General features: G+C 29.0%; 1 protein-coding gene across 2 annotated transcripts in view; it reads right to left on the bottom strand.

The window, feature by feature from the left end:
• The window catches only part of LOC136977542 (sorting nexin-13-like), a 154165-nt gene that overhangs the window by 22549 nt on the left and 104195 nt on the right, over window positions 1–27421 (bottom strand). For both annotated transcript variants that reach the window (XM_067273040.1, XM_067273038.1), the window contains 13 exons: window positions 25552–25673; window positions 23546–23661; window positions 20547–20654; window positions 19064–19152; window positions 18898–18981; window positions 16645–16786; window positions 15504–15619; window positions 13566–13665; window positions 10747–10802; window positions 10524–10661; window positions 5236–5340; window positions 4672–4789; window positions 4563–4591 (listed from right to left, as the gene is read on the bottom strand). In XM_067273040.1, coding sequence (XP_067129141.1) covers window positions 4563–4591; window positions 4672–4789; window positions 5236–5340; window positions 10524–10661; window positions 10747–10802; window positions 13566–13665; window positions 15504–15619; window positions 16645–16786; window positions 18898–18981; window positions 19064–19152; window positions 20547–20654; window positions 23546–23661; window positions 25552–25673 — 1323 coding nt within the window. The remainder of the gene's footprint in view (window positions 1–4562; window positions 4592–4671; window positions 4790–5235; window positions 5341–10523; window positions 10662–10746; window positions 10803–13565; window positions 13666–15503; window positions 15620–16644; window positions 16787–18897; window positions 18982–19063; window positions 19153–20546; window positions 20655–23545; window positions 23662–25551; window positions 25674–27421) is intronic.

The following is a 27421-nucleotide window of genomic DNA, read 5'->3' as shown; positions in this document are numbered from 1 at the left end:
AAATTAGCAAAACGACAGCATATAACAGTGACAATACTTTACGTATTAATCAGATATTCAGCCAGTTTCAAAGTGGCCTCCTTTTGCTTTGACGCAGAGCCCCAAACGCGTTTTGAAATTCTCAGCGATGGGCCGCACTCTTCTGGAGACAGTTTGTCTCACTCCCAGCGCAAGGATTGCTTCAGCGACTCCAAACTTTCATGGCACTTAGAACAGGCCCTGGCCTCCAAAATGGTCCACACACTGTAGTCTATTGGGTTCAGATTCGGCGAGTACGGTGGCCATTCCGCAGACGAGATGATTTCGGGAAAATGAGCCTTGCACACTCCTGAGTCTTCTTCGCCCTGTGTGTCGGCGCCGAGTCCTGCTGAAACATCCATTTCGCACTGCCAAAATGCTGCTGAGCCCACAGAAGTACCACAGCCTCGAGAATGTCATGGGGGTACACATCTTGATTGATTTTGGCCCCTTGATCGACGAAAACAAGGGGTGTCTTGCCACTCGCACAAATTCCGCCCCAAACCATGACTGACATTGGATTTTGTGATGTTCGATGACGGCTGAGCGTCCAGGAGCCCCCGCGGACCAGTTCCTGTCGTTTTGATGGTTGTACGGAGAAAAGCTTCTCGTCTGTGAAGAGAATGCACTCCCATTGTCGACCTGCGGCCCGACGCTTGAGTTAACGGGATCTTTGGAGTCTCACGCACTTGTTTTCATCGGTGAGGAGCTGAACCTTTTCGAATTTGTAGGGCTTGAGTACGAGTTCCTTTTTCGCCATTAACCGCACCGATTCGCGATTGATTCTGATCTCACGAGCAATTTTTCTCGTGGAGACCTTCGCATGTCAGTCAACTCGCTTTGTGATGGTCTTGCGGTTCCTAGACGTGTTGACAGTGCGCTTTCTTCCACGTCCGGGACGGTCACCATTGTGGCCAAGCTCCTTGAATCGCCGAACTGCATCTGAGATTGTCATTTTTGGAACACCGAGCAGACGAACAATTTCACATTGATGCTTTCCTTGCCAGAATAGCTCCAAAATTGCACAACATTTGTTCGACACCATTAAAAAAATAAAGAACTAACCCTTATTACATCGAAAGTACATCTACACGGGCAGGAAATCATGGAGAATTAAACAATAGTATGTAAATTGGTGACAGTAAAAAAGTTCAGGTGCAGCATTGCTACAAACTTTGTACGGGTTAATTATTGTCACCCTGATAATGTACCAAGTAAAACACTAATGATCTAGGATGACCTGGAACAATCAGGAATCAGATGGAATAACTTTCAGGGATCAGATGTCTATATGAGAATTTCTTGACCAAGGATTAGTTCTGTCTGCACTTTTTCTCTAATCTCAGACGTCACCTGTACCTGTACATCCTGTCTGGAGGAGTATAACTTCTCTATCCTCAGTAGGCTTGTCAAGTATCTGAGATCGTAGTGCTATCAGCTTCAAGTTTTATCCTCTACAATCCTTTTCTCTGAACCTTCTCTCCAATTTCAATGTTTTTTTAGAGTCAACTTCTGACCAATCAGAAAGCCTTTTGGTCACTAGAAAAAGCTTACTCTTTACATCCACCAGACCTGAATACGGGTGGTCATCCTTCCATTTGTTTACTTGTTTTGATGTTTTCTATAACTGGAAGTAGTTTATGAATAGATCATACTTGAGTGAAATTTATCAAAACTAAAGGTCTCCCTTGTTTTCCTCTCCACTCCCAAAATTATACTTTACATATATATTTATATATTTTTATTCATAAGTTAAAATATAACAATATATAAAAGCAATGACAAAATCAAAAACTAACTAATATTACTGTTACAATTAAAAATTTTCTAGTTAAGTAACAAGCAAGTGAAACAATTTAGTACAATTTATAAGTTTATGAATATTTCCAAAGCATTTTAGTCATTAGAAGCAAAAGGAGAAACAATAAGAGAACCCCTGGATTTTGTTCTTTGTACTTTGTCATGATTTTGTAATGCTTGTAAATATTTAATATTTGAAGTTACAGATTATGCTGGGTTGTTTCAATTTCTTAGCATTTGATTTTGAAGTCTCAAATTATTAGATAGATAAAGATATTCCTTTTAAATTATATAGTTTTGAAACGAAAAACTTTCTACTCATCAATTTCTCCATTAAAAAACTAATATTTATTAATAATAAATATTTCATTTTGTACTTATCTAATATGAAAATGAAAATCATAACGTATTTATTGTGATATCATTGTAAAAATAAATTTGAATTCATTTGTCTGGATTTGTTTTTCAACGAAATTATTGTAGAGTCAATTATCTTATTACACTTCACACTCGAGAACCTTAAGAGTCCAGTAATAACATGTTAATGGAAAACTACACATTACTGGAAAAGTATACATTCCAGTAATTCTGTAAGAAGTTGTTTTAATACATCTTATTATATTATTACAAACAAAGGACGTAAAACAAATTTGCATAGAAAACAGTTTATAAAATTTTGAAAAAAAAAAATTACTCTTAAGCAACTTAAATAAGGTTAATGAACTTAAGCAAATGTTGTAGAGTACATAGTACATAGTAGATGACTGTTAGCAACAAAGGCAAATGTACCAAATAGAGAATCATGCACAGTACATGGTTGAACAAAGGATTTTTTTTTTGCACAACAGATACAAGTTCTTAAGGATTCCAACTGAACAACTACAAATAGGAACTCAGCATCACCAAAACTTATCAGCGGACAAATGACAAAAATATCACGATATGTACAGTACAGGGAACTGAGCTAAGGTAATGCACTAACTAATACTTAAAACTAACTTACACTAAAAAAGAGAAAAGTCAGAAAGGAAAGGTAATAAACAATGAAACAGATAACAGAAAAGAATAAAATACCCAGAATGTCATGCACTTTTGGCGGGAGGCCATGTGGATCCCACTTGGACTGATTTCCAGTTGTTGTCTTCCTTTTCCCTATTTATTTATTTATTTATTTGAGACTTGCAGTATTGTCACTTCAATAATTTCACTAATCCTTCTCAGGCTAGTTCTGTTTCACCAGTCTCACTGATCTTGATGACACGAAGCACCATTTTCTCCTTCCTTACTTTACGAGGGCCAGCCAAAAGATGACCCACTTGCTCCAACACATGCTCTCAGGTAGCCTTTCCCCTCTTCATTTCATGTGGATCCATGAATCAACTTTCACCACCCAAGGAAACAGAGCAAGAATAGAAAGTTCTAGAAGTAAGAAGGAACAAAGAACAAAGGAAATATGCTAAAACTATGACTATGCAAAAATTATATAATGGCATAAGCCACAATGTTAACAGAACAAAGTTTGACTGGTGAAGAAAATGGAGGTCACTCTAAAAGTTAGTGAATGGAATGGTTTCACAAGCATTCCTTCTATTTGAACAGTTTTTATAACTAGGTGTGGCATTCTATTAAACAAAGGTCCAATGAACAAAATATCCATTTTACAGCAATATACAGGTATTCCTTATACAGTATAACATGGTAGTTACATTCCAAAAAAGTGCTGTGTTTTGCAAATCCATGCCATAACAAAACAAAGACTAATACAAAACATAGGATTAACAAAAGTTAACCCAATGTTTTGTATTAGTCTTTAAGTTAATGAAAGTATACTATTGTTTTTCATAACTAAGAGAAATGCATTTATTAAAGCAATCAATAATTTATTTGCAATCGATAATTAACCAACAATCACAATTAAAGTGCATTATGCATTAAAATTAATTTTAGTTAGATAAGAGCATTTTCTTTTTACAAAGTAATGTCATCTTCTGAGCTTTTCTGTTAATCTTGATCAGAAATATCAGCATCATTTTTTTTATACTTTTATAATAAAAAATGTAATTGAATGACAAAATAAAAATATGTTATTAATCAAAAATTTGTTCTAGCGAGTCACATTTGTTTAGTCAAATACGAGTGAATTTTTCCCAGAATCTGTGTTCAAATACCAAACTGTTTGAGTACCAAGATACTGTTGTATTTTGTTAGTCGTTTTTACAAATGATTTATTAATTACAGTTAAAAAAAAAGTTTAATAACTCTTACCTAAACATGTTTAAATAAATTTTATTAAATATAAAAATTAATCTATAAAAACAAAACACAGTGATGGTCTTAAAGGCTAAAGTCTGAAAGCAATGAAAATAACACCTGGTTGACAGGAAAGCTAGGACAAGGAAAAAAAAATCTGCACTATCAATTTTCATTAAAGTAATCCTGATGAAAGGCACAAAAACAAATTGAAAATTTCAATATTCTAAAATCCATGTGCAAATTGAGACAACACACATGCTTACTTGAAGAATAAAATATCAAATAACAGTGTTTGTACTTAAAAATTGTGGAATTTTGTACAGAGAATTTTCCAAATTCTCAAACTGTTTTAGAGTAAAGCCAGAAACCATGTTGTACTGTACAGTGGATATCTCCAATTTCCAAACTGTGTTAGAATGAAACCATGTTGTGAAAGTGTCATGTTGTAAGAAGGATACCTGTATATTTATATTTAAAATTCAAATACTTACACATTTTCCACTAGCTTTAATGCTTGTACCTAGTTTCAAATGTAATAAAAGCCAATAAGAATTGTGAAATAATTATAATTTATATTATCATAATTATATAAAGAATTACTTTCATCATCAGATTTTCCTATATCTTTTAGAAGATCCAATTCTGCTAATAATTTAATATAATTAGATGTTTTCATAAATGTTGGAAAATAAGGTTCTTCTTGCATGACATCATAAACCTAAGAATAAAGATTATAAATGTAAACAATGTTAATAAAATAAGCCCATAGGTTGCAAGTGTTTGTAATGCTGTGTTGTATTAAAACTAACAGATAGGATATCAAGTAGGTGCAAGAATGGTACTCTGAAATAAATAATATTAAGGATTTCTTTGAACTCCCCAAACAGGGATCTTGCACTCTTTTTGGGAAATTTAAATAATCATTGGTATAAGGCCATTTAAATGCTTTATGGCTACTGTAAATATGAATTAAAAATTTTATGACATGTTTAATTTATAAGTTAACAAAACCGAGTCAAAAATTCTGAATCATCGTCCCATTCAACTATAGATCATTCTGTACATTTAAATAATTTTTCTCAAACCATATCTTTTTACTTTCCCTCTAATTATCAATTCAGAACAAAATTTGAAAGTTAAAATAAAAGAACAAAGAATATTTACCTTGGCTTGAGCTTCATCAAACCACATCTCATTTGGTTTTTCAGTTCGTAACCTACAGAGAAGTTTCTTCAGTAAACCATCATCTAATTTAATCTTTAATGAAGCCTGAAATAAATAAATCAAACTTTACAAGTAAATAAATGAAAGTTTTATTTCAATTAATAATATTCTGCTTTATTATTTCAAAGACATCATACAAACTATTTCAAAAGTGAAAATTAGTTAATACAAACACAGTGACAATATTCTGTTTAAACAAAATATATTTTTTTGCACATTTATATGTGGGTTTTTTTTAATAAACTCATATGTCAAGGATATTTTAGTATTAAAAGTTTCTGGATTTTTTTCACAAATTTTAGTGATTTATGTATTATTAATTTTGCTATTAATTATAAGGTTATTTTATTTTTTAGTTTTGAAAATATTTCTTCATTAAATTCTTCTTTTTATTTTTATCCTATTTTTCTCTAAGTATTTTCAAAAATTGAAAAGAGAAACAATTTTCCAATACATACAGTAATTATTTAAAATCACTAGTTTTATTCTTCACATTTTTTACTATTATTTATTTCTACTTCTGTTTTCTGCTAAATCTGTCTAATGCACATTGTAAAAATATTTTCAATGTGAAATGATAAATCAGAATAAAAATTCAATGCTCTTGAAAATAATACGAAATCATTTCAACATTATTTAAAGTATTTTTCCTATTCATTACTTATCAAATGATATTTAAATAATAAAAAAAATCATTATTTTCCAACATATTTTTTTCATACTTTTTGTGAGACCATTAAAACTCACAAAACTTTCCTATCTGAAATGCCCATTATGATGTAATGATACATATAACTACTAATGAATATCTAAAAGCACATTTATTTTATTATTAATTTTTAACTTATGGCCAATTTTGGCAGTTTCTTTTAAATATGACTTAAACTAGGGACAAATATACACATGGTGCCTGATCTTAATAAAAATAGTTTTATTTTAATGAATTTATAAATACTTGATTAAGCCTACTATCATTAATTTAAATCTATACACAGTTTACTCCAGTGAAAAGGTAACTGGTTTTCTCTCCAAGCTGTCTGCAGTACCATCTCTGAGTCAATGTGTGTTATGTAGTAGAGTAAACATTGGCAAATTTGTGATAAAAATTAATTATTCTTCAATTATTGGATATATATTTTGTAAATGGAAATGTTAACTATAATATTAAAAGGACCACACTTTGAAGACAACAACATCGCTTTTTATCGTGAATATATTTATATCTTGGTTTTCTAGGGGTATATTTCTTATGTTGAATACAGGTTGTTATTTCATGATATCATAGGTAAGTTGTGATAATACATTGCTAATTTTGTGAGAGAATACTTTAGCTTATATATTGTTAATTGAATTAATTTTTATTATAGTACATATATTTTCTCTTACACTTTTTATCTGAGAACATGCATACACAAAATAACTTCAATCTTCATCTGAATCACTAGCACATCCATCTCTTACACACACACACTCTCCCCTTCTTCACGATGCCTGGCATTTCTTATGATACCAAATCAAACAAACTACATTATACCCATTATACTCCACTTTAATTTTTAACATCTTCATTAAAATTGTGATACTCTTTAGATGTCTTGTATATTGAACATTTTCCATCCTCATGGCTTTAAAAAGTTTATCTTTATCATATTGATAATAATTTTATGGCAGATCAAGTAGTAATGTCATGATATATTGGTTATTTTGTCATATTTCCTTTTGGACCTAAAAAGTAAGATGGATATTCAGAATATATTCAACTAACAGTATCTATAAGTTACATATATTATTATTTTACTTCTCTAATTGACAATAATTAATTATTGAACAGCCTTTGTGTTTGATGTGTCTAGAATTTCACAGATAAAGCTGAGAATGCTGTCCAAATAGTTAAGGAAATTTAAATGTACAGTACAATACAGTAAAAAAATAATAACCATGTGTTTAAATATATCTCCAGTTCTTAATTTATTGAAATATCAAAGAATAATTCACTTACATTAACAAACAAAATATTGATGATAAGATAAAACTAGTATTTTTCAACACTTCTACAAATTTCCAATTTTCTTCTTACAATAGAAATGTTTCTGCTAACAGTTATAAAGTGACAGTTTACTCAACAAACAGAATTTTCAAATTTAATATATTCGATGTCATCTGCAAGCAAAATTTCAAATCTCATCTTACATTACTTATTTAATGAAGATGAATTTAAAAACTATCAAAAAATTACAAAATGTTTACTCTAATGCATTTTAGATATTCACCACCAAAACTTTGAAGGCATCAGCATGTCCGATTCATGAATTCTGACAGTATCTTTTGTGCTTTTGTAAAAACCTACAATGAACAATGTGTAAATTTTGTTTTAAATTAGACAAAACTCCTACTGAAATGATTGAAATGATTCAAACTATTTATGGCAGTGAAGCCACGAGTCACAAGAATGTTTTCAAGTGGTATGTAAGATTTTGTGTTGGAAAGGAGCATTGGAGATGATTCACAGTCAGTCATCTCAAAAACAAGTGAAAATGAAAAACAACATGCAAAAAGTGGCTGAAATTCTTCAAACTAATTGCTGTATTGTTTGTGGGACAAAATTCCATGTATATGATCTAAATACTGCAAGCAAAGCGCATGGTCATTGTTGCATGATAACACACCAGCTCACAATACCAAGGTTGTATGCAATTTTTTGGCCAAAAAAGCATAAAGATGCTTGAGCATCCACCTGTTGTTCTGATTTTACTCCTGCTGACGTTTGGTTATTTATAAAATTAAAGTTGGCCATAAAAAAGCACATCTTAGTTCAAGTCAGGACATTCAAAAGGTTGTAACAAAATTTGTGCAAATGATTTGGCAGAGGACTTTGTAAAACTGTTTGAAGTACTGTGTAATCATTTCCAGAAGTTCCCATATTAAGTTCAAGGAGACTATTTTGAATAATCAATAATAAAAACAAAGCATAAATAAGACCTTGTGTTTTATTGACATGTCACCTTTTCTCTAGGACACACTGTGTATATAACTGAATATATTTGATTATTATTAGTATGGAGTAAAACAGTTTTTGAAGTCCCAGAAGAAATCCACAGTTTAGTTTACACTGCATTCTGTTTAAGAGAAATACAAGTAACAATTACAGTAAATTTTTTTCTAGTCCAGATTATATACATAAATGAACATAAAATAGCCTGATGCAATCTAAAAATCATTTGGCATTAACTAAAAACTGAGTTATTGGATGTTTATAGTTATATACATAAAGTACTAAACAATACACTCAAACCTGTTTTTGTGCGGTCTTTTTTTGTGCGATTTTTTATTTGTGCGATTTGTTTTGTGTGATTTTTCGTGTGCGGTATATGAATTTCAATCAAATTGATATACTGCACAAAAATAATTGCACAAAACACATTGCACGTATAAAAAATCGCACAAAAACAGGTTTGAGTGTACCTGTTCTGTTAATATAAAAATCCTTATATACTTACCCAATGCAATTATTATTATTGCTTTCTTAAGTTTCAACAAAATTTAAGCAAATTTAGCTTATTTTTGTATTTAAAACTTGCAAAAAATTTTAAAAGTCTCATATTTTCAGATGACGGTGCAAAAGTTTTCATATTATACAGTTGTTCTTGAGAATTTTCTTTTTAAAATGCCAAATCAGTAAGTAAAACATAATTTAAAATTCTGATGCATCTTATTCTCAACTGGTTGAAAATTACAAGATTTATGGAAATATATTGATTATAAATGATAATATTAAACTATACATTTAGTAGACCAAAACTGTATAATACTTGCTAACATCAACTATCAATCCCCCCCCAAAGTTTCACATAAATCATTACAGGAGATCCCATAGAAGTTGACACTAACTATAACTATATATCAATATAACCTGCTGTATTTAAATCTAATTCAAAACATTCTATATATATTATATATAAAAGAACAATTATGAATATAGGCCTAAAATGAAGATATTTGTAAATGTGTTAATAAATCATTGTAATGTAAGAAAATTATATTACAAATTTACAATATCACCTATGCATTGCAGAGTTTTTTTTTTATTAACAAATGTTTTAAGCCTACTGTTAATAAAAAAATTCTCTCAGCAAATGCATAGGTGTTGTAGTAAATTTGTAATTTCTCTCTGCTGAGTACTTCCAGACTAAAAATTATCTTGATGTTCAACGAAGAATACATATAATTCAAGTATGATATGAATAGATTTATCATCATATATAGAACTAAAGTATTTATATGTGCATGTGTACAGTACATATATATGAGGTGTGTGTAAAATGTAACAAGACTAATATTAATAAAAAATTTTTTATAGCAACTGAACTATAAATCAACATTATCCCCTTTCAAAGTACACAACTTCCTTGGGAAACTGTACACTGATGGAGACAACTAACTCCCAGTAGCAGTGCTGGAAGTCATCGACCGATAATGCATTCAGCTGGTTTGTAACAATTTTGATATTGTCTACAGTTCTTAAATGACAACCTTTCAGGTGCAACTCTGGCTTAAAGAAAAGAAAGAAGTCACACAGATTCAGATCAGGTGAGTTTGGAGAATGTGTACTGGAACATTCTGTTTGGTCAAAAATTCAGTCATGGAGATGGCAGTGTGATAGGGCATACTGTTATGATGCAGTAACCAAGAATCCACAATATCTGGTTGGATATGATAACCCTTTTTCTGAGTTGTGTTTGTAGAGTTTTCATAAAATTTGATGCAAAATTTGATCACACAACACTGCTGAAGTTTCACTTTTCCCACTTTCATAATGTATCATTATCATATCTACCATACACACTTACACAACTTGTTGTCAACTCAGACTTGTTAACACTAATGTGTTGAAACTTGCAATGAACATCAACAACAAATGCAAATGCACATTTCAGTTGGTATTGGAGGTGTGGCTATACAGTGCTTCCATCTCTCAAGTCACCCATTCACTTCCATTACTTTTTAGATACCATTTCCCCATGTGTACATATACACACATGCATAAATTAGACACACAAATTAAAATTGAATATAAATTTTAAGGAAAGTTTTATAAAACTGTACTCAGTTATAATATATTCTGATAATTAAAATCGCGATTAAAGCATAGCTAAACATTTATTCCAAAAGCTGTAATGATATTTAATTATTTTATTCTTTAATAAAATCAAACAAACTTCACTATTTACTTTTTCTGATAAATAAAAATCATAAATCTGAAGAGCTGCTCTTCGTATCACTTCTAAATCAGGTGGCATAGCTGATGCTTCAGATCCTTTTCTTAACTCTGCATCAGACAAAACTTGTTCTGCAGAAGCTCTAAATCCCTTTTAAAAAATAAAGATAAGTGAAATTTAATTTGCTAACTTTAAAAACAAATTTATCATTAAATAACATTTTAAAAAATATTACCTCTACAGCATTATAAAATGCAACATATCCACTTGCTCCTATATTTGTCATAAATTCTGTTGATAAAGAACAATCATTAAGTAATTAATTCTTAAAGTTAAACAATCATAAAAAAACTTTAACATATCCTAATATAAATATATATCTGTATCCGTGTAACAGAATTCACATAAAATAATAATAATATCTATGTATTTTTATAACTAGAAACCACAGAAAATTTCTAGAACAAAAATAAAATCTTCACATAATCCATCCACCATTACACTGTAGACATGAATTTGTAAATTAAAATCAGTATATAACCTGCCTATTACCATAACCTGTTCCCTTTTCAAACTGTCTTTTAAACACAGATAACCTTCAGGTTATACATATGAAAATGTGGTAGTTAAATTTTTAAGGTATTTTTATTAAAAGTAAAAATGAAATAATCACTAAAAAAACAAATCACACACATATATAAGCTTAATTTCTTAGAATTCAAATATATATTTATAATTTCATAGATTATCCTTAGTAGCAGTTTTATATAAATTAATTTTGGTATATTTCTACTCCATTTGTCATTAAAAATGAAATAGGATTATGCCAAAATTATTATACACTATAGTTTTATTCATAACATTTGACTTTGTATCCCCTTTAAAAGAAAAAGACAATCAACCATACAAATTTATTGGATATAATCAAAAATAAAGAATTGAAATCAGATATAATTTGAGAATATAAATATACTTTTCAGATAAAAACAAATCTTAGGTTATCAATTTCCAAATGAAAGAGGAAATCAGAGAACTTAGTAAAACAAAGTCCATCATGTATCAGAAATGTTCAACCACTGGTCAGAAATTGGTGCATATTGACTTGAAATATGTAAACTATTGACCAGAGGTGAACAATACTAACCAGAGTATTTAAGAAAAGCAAGTTAAAAATTCAGCAAATTGCACAAATATGACCTGAGGTAAACCAGTAAATGAGGAGATTCACAAACTGGTCATTGAGAATCAGAGGCATTCAAAGTACAAAACTGTTAGATCATTTGAGAAGTACTATATACTCAATTATACAACTTTATGTAACAGGCCATGTGACACTGGACAAGGTAAATGGCTGTATCTACTGATACCTTGACAGGGACATTGCTAAGATGTTATGTCCTCATATACAGAATCTGTCACAAAAAAAATTGAACAAATGACCACAAAATTTCACATAAACATTTTGAAACATATAGTTCATTGCTATTTAGCATGATTCAGATTCTGCTTGTATTACATCAAGCAAAACCTATACCTAACAATGCTAAATAAGCATAGTCAAAAAAGTGGACAGAATTCCAACTGAAATTGAACCTACGAAGAGTGTAGACACGTGATTTAGTTGGAAGAATCAGTACTTCTTATAAATAAGAAATAAGAGCAAGGTTAGGAATTGAACCAATGTTAAATTTATATATTTATATATTGGTTCAATTCCTAATTTTGCTCTTATTTCATAATTCCTTAATTTAGCCATCCCTAACTGAGACTCCAAGAATTCTTCTTAGACATCTCATTTTATTTTTGTTATTTTCCTACATTTGGAGCTTTATGTTAGCTTACAGTGTTGATTGTTTATTTTCTGTCATGACACTATCAAAACTAACAATTATGTTGAAATTTTGCAAAAAGAAACTTCTGCTGTCTGAGAGTTTGTTTTCCCAGCATCCCAGCATGCATTCATTTTTTAGTATGACAATGCTTTGCCATACAAAGGATGGACATCTACCATACAAATTGAGGCTACCATACAAAGGCTAAATGGACAAATTTAGAAGAAAAACAGGCTTAGGACAATTACAGTGGCTAGTCCATCAATCCAATTGAGAATATGTGCAAAATTTTCAAGTGTAGCATTACTAAATAGCATTTACATATCAAGAAAGCAATTGAAGCAGATCCTGTTGAAAGAATGGCAGAAAATTCCAGAAGACAAACTGACAAAACTAGTTACAATAGAAAAAAAAGAATGGAATGCCTTTGTATCTTCAAACAGTTGTTTGATAAGAGAATATGATGAAATGATAAAATGACTATTGGTTGAACCTTTCTGATGTGTTGGATGCAGCTTTACAATTCTCAGATTTCCATTTTCTTTCATGAATTCATAATCTAAGATTTTTTTTTTACCTAAAACTATATCTATATTCCGAAGTTAAATCTGATTTTCACTTCATTATTTTGATTATATCCCATAAAATTTGCATGATTGAATTTTATTGTCCTTGACTTTGTATATACAGTCAATTGAGGGGAGAACCTATCAAATCTATTGCCAGCAATTTTGCAAACTATTAAATTTCAATGAGACATTAGTGTTCATAAAATACAAATGATATATCTTTTGCAAAGTTTTTTATGTTGTCAATCTTATAGAAGAAGAATCATAGAAGAATCATAAAAGAATCATAACTATAAAAATTTTATCGATAAAATTAATAGAAATTAAAATAAATAATGCACAATCTAGATGAAATATCTAATTAAAAACTAATTCTTTTTTTTCCTTGCAATGTATGGAGCGCTAAAGTTTAGGAGCACATGCCAACTGTTTTGCCCCTTGGTAACTGGTGTTTGTTTATCACAGGATCCTGAGATCAAAAATTTATTATTATATATATTTTATAAAATACAGTATTAATTACCATTAGTTTTTATATTGGTATTCACTAGTATTATATTGTTAAACTTTCATTAAGATTCTACATTTTGTTATTAAAAGCACAATTAATTGTTAAACATAAAATAAAAACATTTTATTAAATTTTAACATACCTGTAAAATAGTATAATGCAATACCATTAGTCATAACAACATGAAATGGTAAAGAAAACAACTTTACTCCAGGATCTGTCAGCTGTTTCCAATCTATATCCTAAAGCATTTTTTAAAAATTAATTATAACCACAAAAAACAATTTATTTTAAATATAAATAATCTATTAATTTTTGAATAAACTCAATTCATTGCATAAAATTTCTTTTTTCATATATTAAAATAATCAAATTTAGAATTAAAAATCTAATATTAAAATAAATAAAAAGACAATATAATTACAATGGCAATCCAAATATTGAATGATAAAGTAATTTTATTGTTCAATTTCTGTCAATACATGCAATATCAAGCTTTTTGACATCACAAAGGTTTATCTATTTTCATATATGTATAGTTTTACATTTACATATATGGTGTAAAACAGCATAGTAAGAAAAGAATATTACTATTTCTAAAATGTTGCTTAAATTAATTTTTACTTATTTAACATCAAGTATTAAAATTTATAGTATTTAAAATTTCTGTAAGATTCTACATGTTATATAGATTATTAATAATTTTTTTTCTTTAATTCTTTCTCTACATGACAAATTATTATTATAACTTTTATACAGAATTTCAACAATGTAATTTTGATCTTATCCACATTCATTAAATGCTGATGTATTCACTTTTAAGATTGAATTTATTGATTGCAAGTTAAAAATAGGTTTGACTTTTAAATAAAAATTTTTAATGACTTATAAATTTGTATTCTTAACTAAATTGAACTGGCAGATTTAATCTCATCATATAATTTAGAATTTATTGATATAAATTTGAATATAATTATTTAGAACCATAATGCAATTTATGTCAGAAGACTATCTGACAGTTCAAAGTGCTGATTCATATCAGTTAGTCATGATCTCCTATTTTTCAATAGACAAAGTAAGGAATTATTGACATAGACCAATCAAACTATGTGGTATGATCCAAAAGTTCGGGGACTGCAGTAATCTATGACAACAAAAGCATGTATTTGAAGTTACAGCATATGAAATGGATTCTACAAACCACCTCTACATGTTCAGGTTAATTTCACCCATGTCATGTGATTAAACCGCAAGCGCTGCTGTTTTTTTCTGGAGATAGTTACCTTTGTTCTGCGACATAATAAAAATGGAGTTTCAAGAACAACCTCCAACATTTCAACTTCGCCATGGTAGAATCACCATACACCTTTCTTAGCAATTTTAAAGTCTCCGTAGGTGTTTTATCTAAACGCTGACAAAATTTAATGTTGGAGGTTGTTTTTGAAACTCCACTTTTATTACGTCGCAGAACAAAGGTAACTATCTCCGGAAAAAAACAGCAGCACTTGCAGTTTAATCACATGACATGGGTGAAATTAACCTGAACACGTAGAGGTGGTTTGTAGAATCCATTTCATATGCTGTAACTTCAAATACATGCTTTTGTTGTCATAGATTACTGCAGTCCCCGAACTTTTGGATCGTACCACGTAGTATTGTAAACTTTGATCCAATATAAATTTTAATAACTTAATAATTGTGAGAAGTATGTTATATAGCTTTGTATGTGTGTAAAAAAAATCAAAATACAATTACATTGAAATGAGATCTTTAAAAAAGAAATTTTACAACAAAATTATTATTTTATTTTCCTTTATATAGTTTCTGTAAATAAAATTTTTAACTACTTAAAACAAATGCTTAAACTGAAATATCTCACTAATACCACTTATTAATATATAAAATAGCTCCATGTCTATAAAGATTAATAAAGGCTAATTAATACTTTCCTGAATTTAATTCTAAATATGTAATTAAAATGGGATCTTTGGGATATATTTTTTACTTGTGCTATTGTTAAACATTATAAATAAAAATGAAATATATTAAATAAAAAAAAATGAATTTAAATAAATCTTACTGTTGGTAAACCCGTTGAATCAGTATCCACACTTCCTTCTTCTAATCTCTGCAATCTCGTATTTATAACTTTTTGAACATACCAAAGACTACTTAATTGTTGCTTTATTTCTGCATCTGTTTAATTATATTAAAATAAAAAATGATCTAAATCATACAAAATAAAATTAAGTTTATAATAAGCTTATTTGGCTAAATAATATAAATCTTATCCACTATTAGAATGATAATTACACATTTAACATAATTTGACATGTAGCTTTTAATTAAACCTTATAATTTACTGATACTTTTTATTTTATTGGTCTATCTTTTGTTCATTGATATGCCTGATACATTATTATTGTGTTTTCATGAAGAAAATCCTCAACAATTTTTCTAACTGACTATCTGATTAGGTAGCAATTTTCAAATTGAAGACCTACAAATTTCCAATGATACCCACAAGCCTGTCCATCTATTATTTGTTAATCTCAAGAATAAAGTCAAGGGTCATTCTTGAGATTAACAAAGTCCCAGGTCAGATGTCCCTATTAACTATAAATGACCTTCCAGTTTGGACTGGAAGACACATGATTTTTTAAAATAATGATTAAATATTGCAGCTCTGCGTTCTAATGACATCACAATAAATAACTGCTTGATATAAATATAGTTATTTATTAAAATTTAGATTGTTAAGAGAAAATTAAAAGAAAAAGTTAATGAACATTTTCATACATATAATTAGACTAAATGATCCAACTATAATTTTAAAATTAATCAATATAACTTATATTTTTAAGCTCTACTTAACTGTTATATATGTACTATATTATATATGTAATTATAATACGCAGTTCAAAAAAATAGTAATTCAAAACATATTTTTTTACAACTAGAGATGTACAATGTGTTTTAAATATATTCTTATCATCAACTTGATGTTATGTTTGACTAAGGGTTCTACTGACAAGGAAACACATTATTGCCAATATCTCTACACATCGGGTTGCATAACTGCTATTGCATTTTCATTTGTTACTGTTATTATCAGTGATTATTTTAAAGTTCCATATTTACATTTATACATGATTTTGTAGTACAGTATAAAATAAAATCTATCATTGAAAAATTAAATATACTGAAATTTATTTTCATACCATCTTGTTCTCCTGTGTCTCTTGATCTCTGAACTGCAATTTCGTGTTTTACAATCTCTTTAACTGCTTGAAGTTCATCTGCATTATCTGTACAACGAAGAACAAGAAGAAATCCTTCACTTGTTATTAAAGAATCTTTGCACTGTAAATTAAAAATGATTAAATTAATTAAATCAGAAAATTTTTAAGTTTTATTATGAAAGATCAGTGTATTAAATTAGGCTTAAAAATTAAATGAAGTAAATAATTTAAAATAAACTTTATTAATTTTTTCTCTACAGATGAGTGTTTTATTAGCAATATGGTTACTTTTTTAAATATAATTATTTAAATTAAAGTTACATAAATCTTGGTAAAATGATAAATATTTACAAAATAATAAAGTTTAAAGTATGTCTTAGTGACATTCAAGAAAATAAAAATTGGGACTGGCAGGAGAGAATCAAATCAAATGTATAAAAAATTAAGTAAATTTATTTTCAATGTTTTCTTTATGTAAATAATTAATAAGACAAATTTCGAAGACAGTCAGAGGACATGATAAAAGCTTTCTGAATGCCCACAGGACAAAAACACTAAAAATGAAGGAAGTATAATCTCTGTGCTATTTAGAATTGAACACTAATAAACTAAGAATAATTTCTTATATTAAGATTTTCTAAATAAATTAACTCTTTTTTAGATTTCTGATTTATTCAAATATTCTGAATATTTGACATTTAAAGATTTTTGCATATATACTAAAACTGATTTGTTTACAATTTATAATTGTACTGTATATTTTTATAAAACATTACATGTAGTTTTAAATTTTTATAAACAAACATCAAAATCTTTATATCAAAACATTTTAATTTTCTAAAATTTTTATACAGAAGCATCCAATATCACAGATTACTGCAAACCACATGAATAGGGTTCTAAAGTTCCCTAAAATTGGTTTTCAGAATCATATATAGGTATTACAATAAAAATATCCATACAAATAATTTTATATTTTATAACTAATTCTTTTTTTTTTGATGGCAACTAAAGCATCTCTACAGGAAAAGTAGTTGCTAGACAACTGCTTTTGTTTACAGAAACATTACTAGCAAAACCATATTTGTTGATGGTTGAGAATTCAAAATAGAATCTTCAAAAGATAATGACAATACAATGACAGTTGAAATGTGATTGACGATTTCCACTTGAAGAACAAGAATTGGAATAAATTTTACACTGTTAATCATTTTCTAAAAATGCAAATTCCACATCATTAAAACAGTGAATCAAGATAAGCCATTCAGTTGCATACTTGAATATTGTCATAGGGCATTAAAAAATGTTGGAGTATTTGGACTGACAGAGAACCAGATAGCTTGGAAATAAAATATTTTCCAACAATACATAACCTGTATTTTGAAAGAAAAAATGTGATCACAAGGAAATGAATTTCTGCACTGAAACAGTCAAAATCAATTAGAAACACAATAAAAAAGGCTGTAAAAATTATTAAAGACTGTAATTATGAGAAAGACTATTGAAACCTTCAACTAGCTTTGTGATTATCATAGACAATAAGTCTTTCCTTATTGCTGCCAGCAGCAACTATGTTGGAAATAAGCAATTCTATCATTTTGACAGCATTAAAGTTAATATGGAGGTCATCTTTCACCATTTCTTTAGGCAATGCAATTAATGCTAAAATTTATTCCAAAGAATGAGTACAGAAGTGTTTGATTCCTTTCTTTAAAAAACACTATGCTGATAGAAAGTATGTCCTCTGGCCAGACAATCACCATTCTCTAGAAATACAACATCTGTTATATCAAATGTGTCAAATGTCCCATCTTACACCAATTGAGCACTTTTGGCACTACTTAAAAGGAAGAGAAAACTTATGCAGGGATTGGACAAGAGAATCGACAACAGAATTAGAAAAAAAATAATATCAAATATCAAATACAAGTTGTACCAAACTCTTAAATCAGTGTTTGCAAGTTATTGGCTTCTTTTAAAATAAAAATGAGGAAAAAAGCTGATTACAGTGTAGATCTAATTCTTGAATAACTTATTAATCACTATGAAATTTTGTTTGATTCTATATTTTAATAAAATAAATTATTAAAAAAATATCCTTGTATGGATTTTTTGTTTAATACCTTGAAAACCTCTAAATATTAATTATTATAAATAATAAAATATTAGTGCAATAATTTAATTAAAAAATTTTCTTTTTTACAAAAACATTATTTACTGAATTTAACTTACCAACCAGACGATAGTTTGATTAATATAATCAGGATCAGAGAAAAGATTAATGAGAGGAAGCAATACAATATTCACTACAATTTCCTATCAAAAGAAAGTTATTTCATTACTTAATCATTGTTTTAATTATAAAAAAATTTTGCTAAATTATAAAACTTTTGCTTACTCTAACAATATATCTTAACAATTTGTTGTGAAAGTCTTCTTGTGGCAATAATAAATACAATAATACTTCTGCAAGTTCTCTAAGATAAGCTACAGAGAATAAGAATAAAAAAAAAAAACTAAAATAAACTGCTTTACATTAATATGTTGTAAAATTTTTCAATTTCACTTTAACATGCTAATAACTCTTAACTCAAATTATGAATAGCTTTATATTCATATTTCTGTTTTACAAATGTTTTTGAATATACAAGGTCTTAATTTTTTTAACATTCATTAATTTTGTAAATAACTCATTTCAAAATTAATATGCTGTAAATTATTTTTTAATTTAGTTTGATTATGTTAAATTATAAAGATATATGATATTGCAATTATTTTCCTGCTAACAATTCTTGTTTAAATAAACACACTATTACACCAATAACCAGCAAAAACTCAAATAATTTTAATGAAAAAAAATTTATTCTGCTTTTAAACTAATATCTTCAGGTTACATATATCAAATGCAGAATGGAATACCTAATTTTAAAAATAAATGGAACATAAAGGAAATTTCAAGTAGGTGAAAACATGTGCATGTCCAACACAAAAGTAACAAAAAAAAAAAAAAAAAAAAAAAAAAAAAAAAAAATTATATAGATATTTGCAACATATAATTAATAAAAAGAAAAATTCTGAAGAACATGCCAGCTCAGTGTTTGCCAAGCCAAGTCCTATGTGAGCTTGTATTGTTGATATGGAATTATTTGAGTTTTTTGTTGATTACTGGTGTGATAATACTATCACACCAATTCACACATACATTCAACCAGGTTTCTAGTAGTGATTGATAATCCTTGTTTATTTTATTATTATGCTTTTGCTCGTTTCTTTCAAAAAAAGAGGGCATTTGAAACATTATAAATAGTCTTTTTACTGTTTACGAAATTTTAAATTACAGTAACAATCAAATTAATAAAATATGATACATTGTATTTTATAGATTAATATATCACTTATTTATAATTTAATGTAATTTGAATTGCTTCATCCACTTTACCTCCATGGTCTTATTTTTTAAAATTATATTTAAAGCATGTTTATAATATATAGCTTTATTTCTAAGAGGAGCTATATTTTGTAATTTCTTTACAATCAATCATTTCTATAATTTGATTCTGCATGTAAATAATCTAAGCAAGGATATCATATAATATAGCAAGCTGTTTTTTGTTATTTTATATCAAATAGCATATGAATGAGTTAAAATTCTCACATAATAAAATTTCAATTTATTAAATTATTCACTAACAGAAGACAAAGTAAAAAAAAATATTTCACATTCACCTTTTTCACACTGCAGATATAATAAAATTATTTAATAAAAAGCCTTTGAAGTTAATGAATTGAAGCAGAAAAAAGCCTTAAGATAAAGGTTGAATCTTCAATTTTGCTATTCCTGTGATGTGGAAGAAAAATGAATGAAAAATGTTTAAAGTTACCTTTCTCATGTTCTGGTGAAGTAGATACAAGATCTCTGCATAAATTTTGTTCCATTGTTGTTTCCAAATCAAAAAATAAGGAATGTAGATTTGGACAATTATTTGAATCTGTAATATGAAATAGTTTAATACTTGTAATAATATAATTTTCATATTATAATTTGTTAATAATAAAATTTACTTTTTAATTACTTTTTGCACGGTTGAAAATTATTAAAATTAGGAATTAAATTACGTCATTTCATATCAATTATTAGGTTCTTTCTAAAAGTTTTTATTTTATAAAAAAAGTAATATACAATAATAAAAATTAAATAATATATTAAATCCATTTTTTTGCATTTTTTTCTTTTCTATTTTATATGTTTACTTTTAGGTTAAATAATTTGTATATATATATATAAAGAGTGTTATTAGAAAAAATGAGTACTACAAATAATAAAATATAAATTAAATAATTCCATAAGATAAATCATTTTAACAACACACTTTTTTTTTAAATATTTAAATGACCAGACACAATTTTGGATCAAATTCAAATCTTTTATCCTTTTTTAAATTCCAGTCAGAGACAGATGGTAAACAACTTAAAGAATTCTTCATTAAAATTTCCATCAGTCATTTTTAATGAGGAATTGTTTATATTGTTCATAAATTTCTCTATTTCTCATTTTCATCCTTGGTACAAATACAGTATTCTTTTGTAAAATGACAGAAGAACAGAAATACATTGAACATATACAACATGTACTCATACTACTGCTATGAGTAAACATGGCACTTCTCACTACCAATATGCTGCGACTAGTCAAAAATTAAAGAGTGAAATGGTCAAATTGCTAATGACTATTCAAGATATAATGACCTGTATTTGCATTCCTGTAGGCTATATACCCATGAATGAAAAAAGTTAAAAAATTTCAAACTGTTACTGCAAAAGTTATGATCATAGATCATGCATAAAGTGTATTGTGGTAAGAAGACAATAAATGTTTACACATAAAAATTATGGTTATGTATTAACAGCTACAAATATGGTTAAGATAATTAGGGAAACAGTTGCAGACAGCACTTGCAAAATCCATCTGATGTAAACACATTTGTGATAGCCAAAAGGTAAACATGTTGTGCGTTCATAATACCATAATCAGCCTCTTCTTCCATGGAACTAACTATCAATGCCAATGCCAAATGTGTTGAAATGTTAAACATACACCAGGTGCAACACCTTCCAATAACAGTTGTTTTCCAACAAGATAGCATCTGTCCAAACTAGAGTTATTTGCTTCATGATGCTTTGAATAGTGTTTCTCCAATGCCAACTGAACATGATAGTCAAGCACTAGTCCTTGGTTTCACTAGTTTCCCAATGTAAGTACACTGAATTTCTTCTTTTGGAACGGTCAGGTAAGAAATAATAGTTGGTTTACTGCATACTTGTCCTAAACACAGGTATTCATAAAGCCTAAACAAGAGGCAATGGCCACAGCAAATGCTTAATAATATCTGATGAAAAACTAAATAATCAATTAAATTTTCTCCAAACTGCCATGGGGTTTTGGAGAATATTTTAGCATCATTACTGTAAACTGTATTGATGCTAGAAGAAAAACTTTGAGGTAAGGAACATTTATCCATAACTCAACTGTTGATATATTGTTCCTGGTTCCAATATTTTTTTAAAATAATAAATATCTTTCTTGTTAACACTCTACATAATGTAGAATAAGACATTCTTATGTGAATCAAACATGATAAATTTTAAAAATATATTTGTTCAAATTTATACTTATAAGAAATATCTATCATTTCTAAACTTTTTTTTTTAAATATGTGAATTTCTGTTTTCAATATTCAAAACTAAATTGAAATGTAATCTCTTTTTAAAATACCTACTCAGTTCATTGATAGGAGTCCAGCCTCAAAGTAAATCTAATCAACATCAAATAACAAAAAGTTTAATGCATAAGATAAAGCCTTGAGTAAATACATACAAGGAAGTTAAAATATATCTATCGACAAGCTAGCTAATTATACTTCTAATAAACCGAGAGAGAGTTTACATCAATCTAAGCATAATACCTCTTGTAAACAATCAGATGTCTTTGAATCCAGTCTATTTGAATGTCGGGACAATGATCAAGGATCTTCTTTGGAGGTGGGAGGAGAAACAGACAAGAGCTGAGAAACGAGAGATGAATGAATGGATGCTTGGCCCATGCGCTTCGAAGAGTGTGTCCACCTGGAGCCTGGGATCTCTGCTCTTTTTATCTCCGACTCCCCTTCAATTGGGAGGATAAGTCTTTCCTATGGAACAAGATGCAAAGGCTGCATCACACAGGCAGCTGTCTCATCAATAGGAGAGATAAGATCTCTCCATGGGAAATAGATAAACTAGGCAGAAGTTTTATTTCCATTTCTCATGAATGAGTAGAGCAGTTTGGGTCATTTTTTCATGCATAAAAACAGCTTAATTGCATTAATTGTTAAATGATTGTTAGAGAAATTTTCCAACTTTGAAAAAAGGCTCTTGTTCTGTCTCCAACTTCTCACATTTTAGTAATGTCATACCAACCCATAAAATTAAATGTACATATCACAAACCAAAAATATACATAGGAGAGACAGGAAGAAAACTTGAAAAAAAAAAAGTTAAACAATACTTGGCAACAATTAGATTGAAATATATAAATTTGCCTTGGCGGAAACATGTAAATGAAAAGAATTGTAAATTCAAACTACTTTATTGTGACATAATGCATTACTTGCTCTGTGTTTCTATCTTAAGTACTGAAGAGACACTATTGGAAAATACAAATTGAAATGCATTTAGTGTAAGTAAATCTCTTCTGTTATAAATAAAAAAAGGACTTAAAAAGATTGAAGTGATTTTATCTTTTAAAGTATCTTCCCTTTTGAAGGTTTTTAAAATTACATATATATTTTAAAATAAAAAGCTTATATTTATCATAAGTACTTATAAATGAATAAACAAATACCCATTTCTCTTGCAACTTTTAATTTTGTCTGAGCTTGTCGAAACAGACGAAGATGAGATGCAAAGTCATCAACCAATCTTGTTGTAAGATATGGAACCCATTCAACTTCTTTCGACCTAAATATTTACATAAAACACATTAATGTTAAAAGTAATCATTGCCTAATTATACATACTATTATTATTTATGTTATATTAATATACAGTCAAACTTCCATATTACAAAACTTCTATACAGTGGGTGATCGATTAACATAATCCGATACTTGGATGAACCCATAATCCATTCAAAAGACTTTGTTCGCTATCCAAATCATTTGTTAACCATTATCAATTTACCACATGTTTTTATGGGAATTTGATTAATTTGTTCTGGAGACCCCAAAAAATAAAAATATATACTTTCTTACTATGTTTATTTATATTAAATAATAAAAATACATATATACACAGTCTTGCATTTTTATTAGTCATGTTTTTTCCATTTGTGGAGGTTAAAGAATCTGTCTAATGTCAATTGCTTTTCTCTCTTCTGCAAGATTTTTCAGAAGTAATTAATAGCATTGTAATTGTAGAGATCCCCAAGCCTATTAACCTCAACCTGGTTTGGATGCCATTCTAAAGCTATTGTTCTGACATCATCCCACTTCTTCAAAAGATCTTTAATAGCAGATGTCAGCATTAATCCTCTTTTTCAGAAGAAAACATATTTCGCCAAGTTTCTTGGTGTTCTTCATTCAAGAGTTCTTGGCGTTCTTCTGTCATCAGATCAGTTTCTGGTTTCATTATAAGCTCTTCAATGTTCATTATTTCTCAGATGTGATTTTTGTTACTCCTTAAGTTGCTTGAGTCTTCTTGATTATACAGTATCTTTCTTTGATAAGATTGAACTGTGGCCTACTGTAGACCTGTTCAAGCCATACTGCCCAGCAACATCAGACATCTTCTGCTCACTCTCTACCTTTGCTATTATGCTCTCACCTTTCGAAAATAAAAACCGATACAAAACTTAACGAGTGCCTGCCCGACAATCTCACAAATATTATTAAAAAAATTCTTTCTGTTAGAAAAATAAAAATCTGGAATTTTAAGGGAGATGTTCAAAGTTCAGAGGAATACTATCCAATCAGTATATACTGGGTTGAGTGTTGATGTCGACGTCTCATGCACTTCAAAAAGTTTCGAATTGTTGCCTGAAGATAAGGGAAGACCAATTGGTATTCATTATTTTACGTCTCTTCTTCTTGTGTTTGTTCTGTGAGGTGTTCATTATCCGAACATAAAAATCTTTCGCGAAAGTGTTCGTTATCCGATTTGTTCATAGTCCGAACTGTTCATTAACCGATCACCCACTGTATAGCAAATTTTTACATTGTACACTGCATAGTTGTTTTTATAACATTCTCTCAGAAAGCTTAGAATTTGATATAATTTTTGTTTCAGATACATTAGAAATGAATTTAAAATAATTGTCACCATCCAATGTAAATATGCTGCATCATTTTGAATTTAAGATCTACTTCCTTTCACGTTTCCAAATTTAAAATCTGAGTGCTTCTTAAACTTGAAATATTTTTTATATAATAATAAATATAATGAAAATTTCATATTTCATTTTGTTTTATATCTTTTGTTTACTAATATATTTAAAATATAGTTAAGAACTTTTTAATGAATTCTTTTAAACTATACTTCTAATTATCATCCAATTTTTATACTGAAAATCTCTACTTAAAAGTAATAATTGTCTAAAATATGAAATAATATGGTATGTATATTGTAAGGATTATGCCCAACATCCCTCAAAAACAATTAATGTGTTTGCTTGACTTATCCAATTTGTCTAGGGGGCAAGCAGCAGAACCCCATCACATGACCAGGAATGTAGAGGAACCATCACATTAGAAGAAAGTAGGGAAATAAACTTTACCACTTTTACACTCAAGCATGCACACGCGCACACGCACACCCACATACATACACACATTAAATGATTGTTCAACTTACCTGCTAGCAAATGCAATTATTACTTTTTGAACCATTTCACGAACACTAATTAAATATTCTTCATTATCTGATATTTGGCTGTACCAAGTACAAATATAATCTCGAAAAGCATAGTGCAAAACCTGGATTGAAATAATCCTATATTAGTAATATATATAAAAAATAAAATGTTAAAAATATAAATAAACCATAAAGTAAAATAAATCCATTGTCTATAATACAAAGCATATTATGTTTCTACTGAAAATGAAAAACTGATTAATAAATGTAAATTAATTTAAAATGAATTTTAGTAAAATTAATATATATGCATGGGTCTCTGAAAGTTTCCAGATATACAAAAACCAGTAAAGATGGAATAAATGGTCTGCGATGCTTTACTTCCAAACATTTTCTTAGCATAAATTCAACAGTATATCTGTATCCTTGAAATTTCTCATGCACAGGAAGTGCCTGACCTTGAGATGCTGCCATATCTGGATGTTGAAAATGGAACTGACATGGGAGCATTTCCAAGCAATGATGTGTTATGACTTCAAATATGATTTGTAGGAGTACCAGTGCCTCCACTGTTTGCAAGCAGTATTTCCTGATTCTGGTTCATCAAGAATACAAATATTCTGGTGGTTTGGAGAATTTAGACATGGCAGAAACAGCCTTAAAGATGAAGAGAGAAGCAATTGATCTGCAACTGCAGTGACTCAGTAAAATGTGGTTTTTGTTGAGAAACTGCTTAGAGAAGACCCATGTATAACCCGTAAGGATATCATGCACACCTTGGCTATTGGATCGATGACAGTGAATGATATCTCACACAATCATCTTCACGTCAGGAAGATTGTGTCTCCGTGGGTGCCTCATTCTCTGACTGAACAGCAAAAAGAAGCTTGTGTGGAATGGTGCCACTACATGCTGAAAAAATTTCAACAGGAAAGCTCAAAACATGTGGAACATTGTCACTAGTAACAAGACTTGGATTTACCAATATGACTCTGAAATTAAGAGACAGTCTGCAGTTTGGGTCTTATCTGACCGGTCAAAGTCAAACATCCAAGAAGTGTGTCAAAAAATGGTAGAGACATTCTTTAGAAGACAGGGTCACGTTGCCACCATAGCCCTTGAGGATAAGAAGAAAGTTAATAGTGAATGGTATGTCATCATTTGTCTTCCTCAAGTCTTTCACACAATATCTGAAAATGGCACCCTAAAACAGGCCTTTGCAGAATCTTGCTGCACCACAACAATGCAATGATGCATACAGCAATGAGAACGATGGACTATTTAAGCAACTGCCAAGTGCAGTTGGTTATCCATCCACCTTATAGTCCAAATTTAGTACCCTGCAACTTCTTTCTGTTTCCCAAAGCCAAGGAGGTCCTCAAGAGATCTCATTTTAGGAGTCCAGAAAAGTTGCTATGTATAGAAACATCATGGCAGACATCTCAGAGGAAGACTATATCAGTGCTTCTAGAACTGGTTCTTCCACATGCAACAGTACTTTGAGAAGATGTGATGATGGATGCAAAGTAACAACAAACAGCCTGTTTGTTGTTACTTTGTATCCGGAAACTTTCAGCTTGACCTTTGTATTTTAACTTGTCTGAAAATTTAAAATTAAGTATTGATAACATTTTAAGATTTTTACAGTCATTAAAGTCATGTCATTACTTTGTTTTGTTAGTTATTTATTGGCACAGTATCAGATCAAACTATCACAGACACTTTTAGTTTTATGTTAAATACACATAAAACTAAAAATGCCGATGAAATTTTTAAACATTTCATTTGCAAATGTTCACAAAGTTTCAAACTTTTATTGCATTCTTCCATGTTTGTGTTTTGTGCTCTATTATCTGAAAAAGCCTTTCAT

This window comes from Centruroides vittatus, unplaced genomic scaffold (genome assembly GCF_030686945.1).
Source record: "Centruroides vittatus isolate TY-2023 unplaced genomic scaffold, ASM3068694v2 contig_460, whole genome shotgun sequence".
Classification (NCBI taxonomy): domain Eukaryota; kingdom Metazoa; phylum Arthropoda; class Arachnida; order Scorpiones; family Buthidae; genus Centruroides; species Centruroides vittatus.
This window is presented reverse-complemented; position numbering and strand designations above follow the sequence as displayed.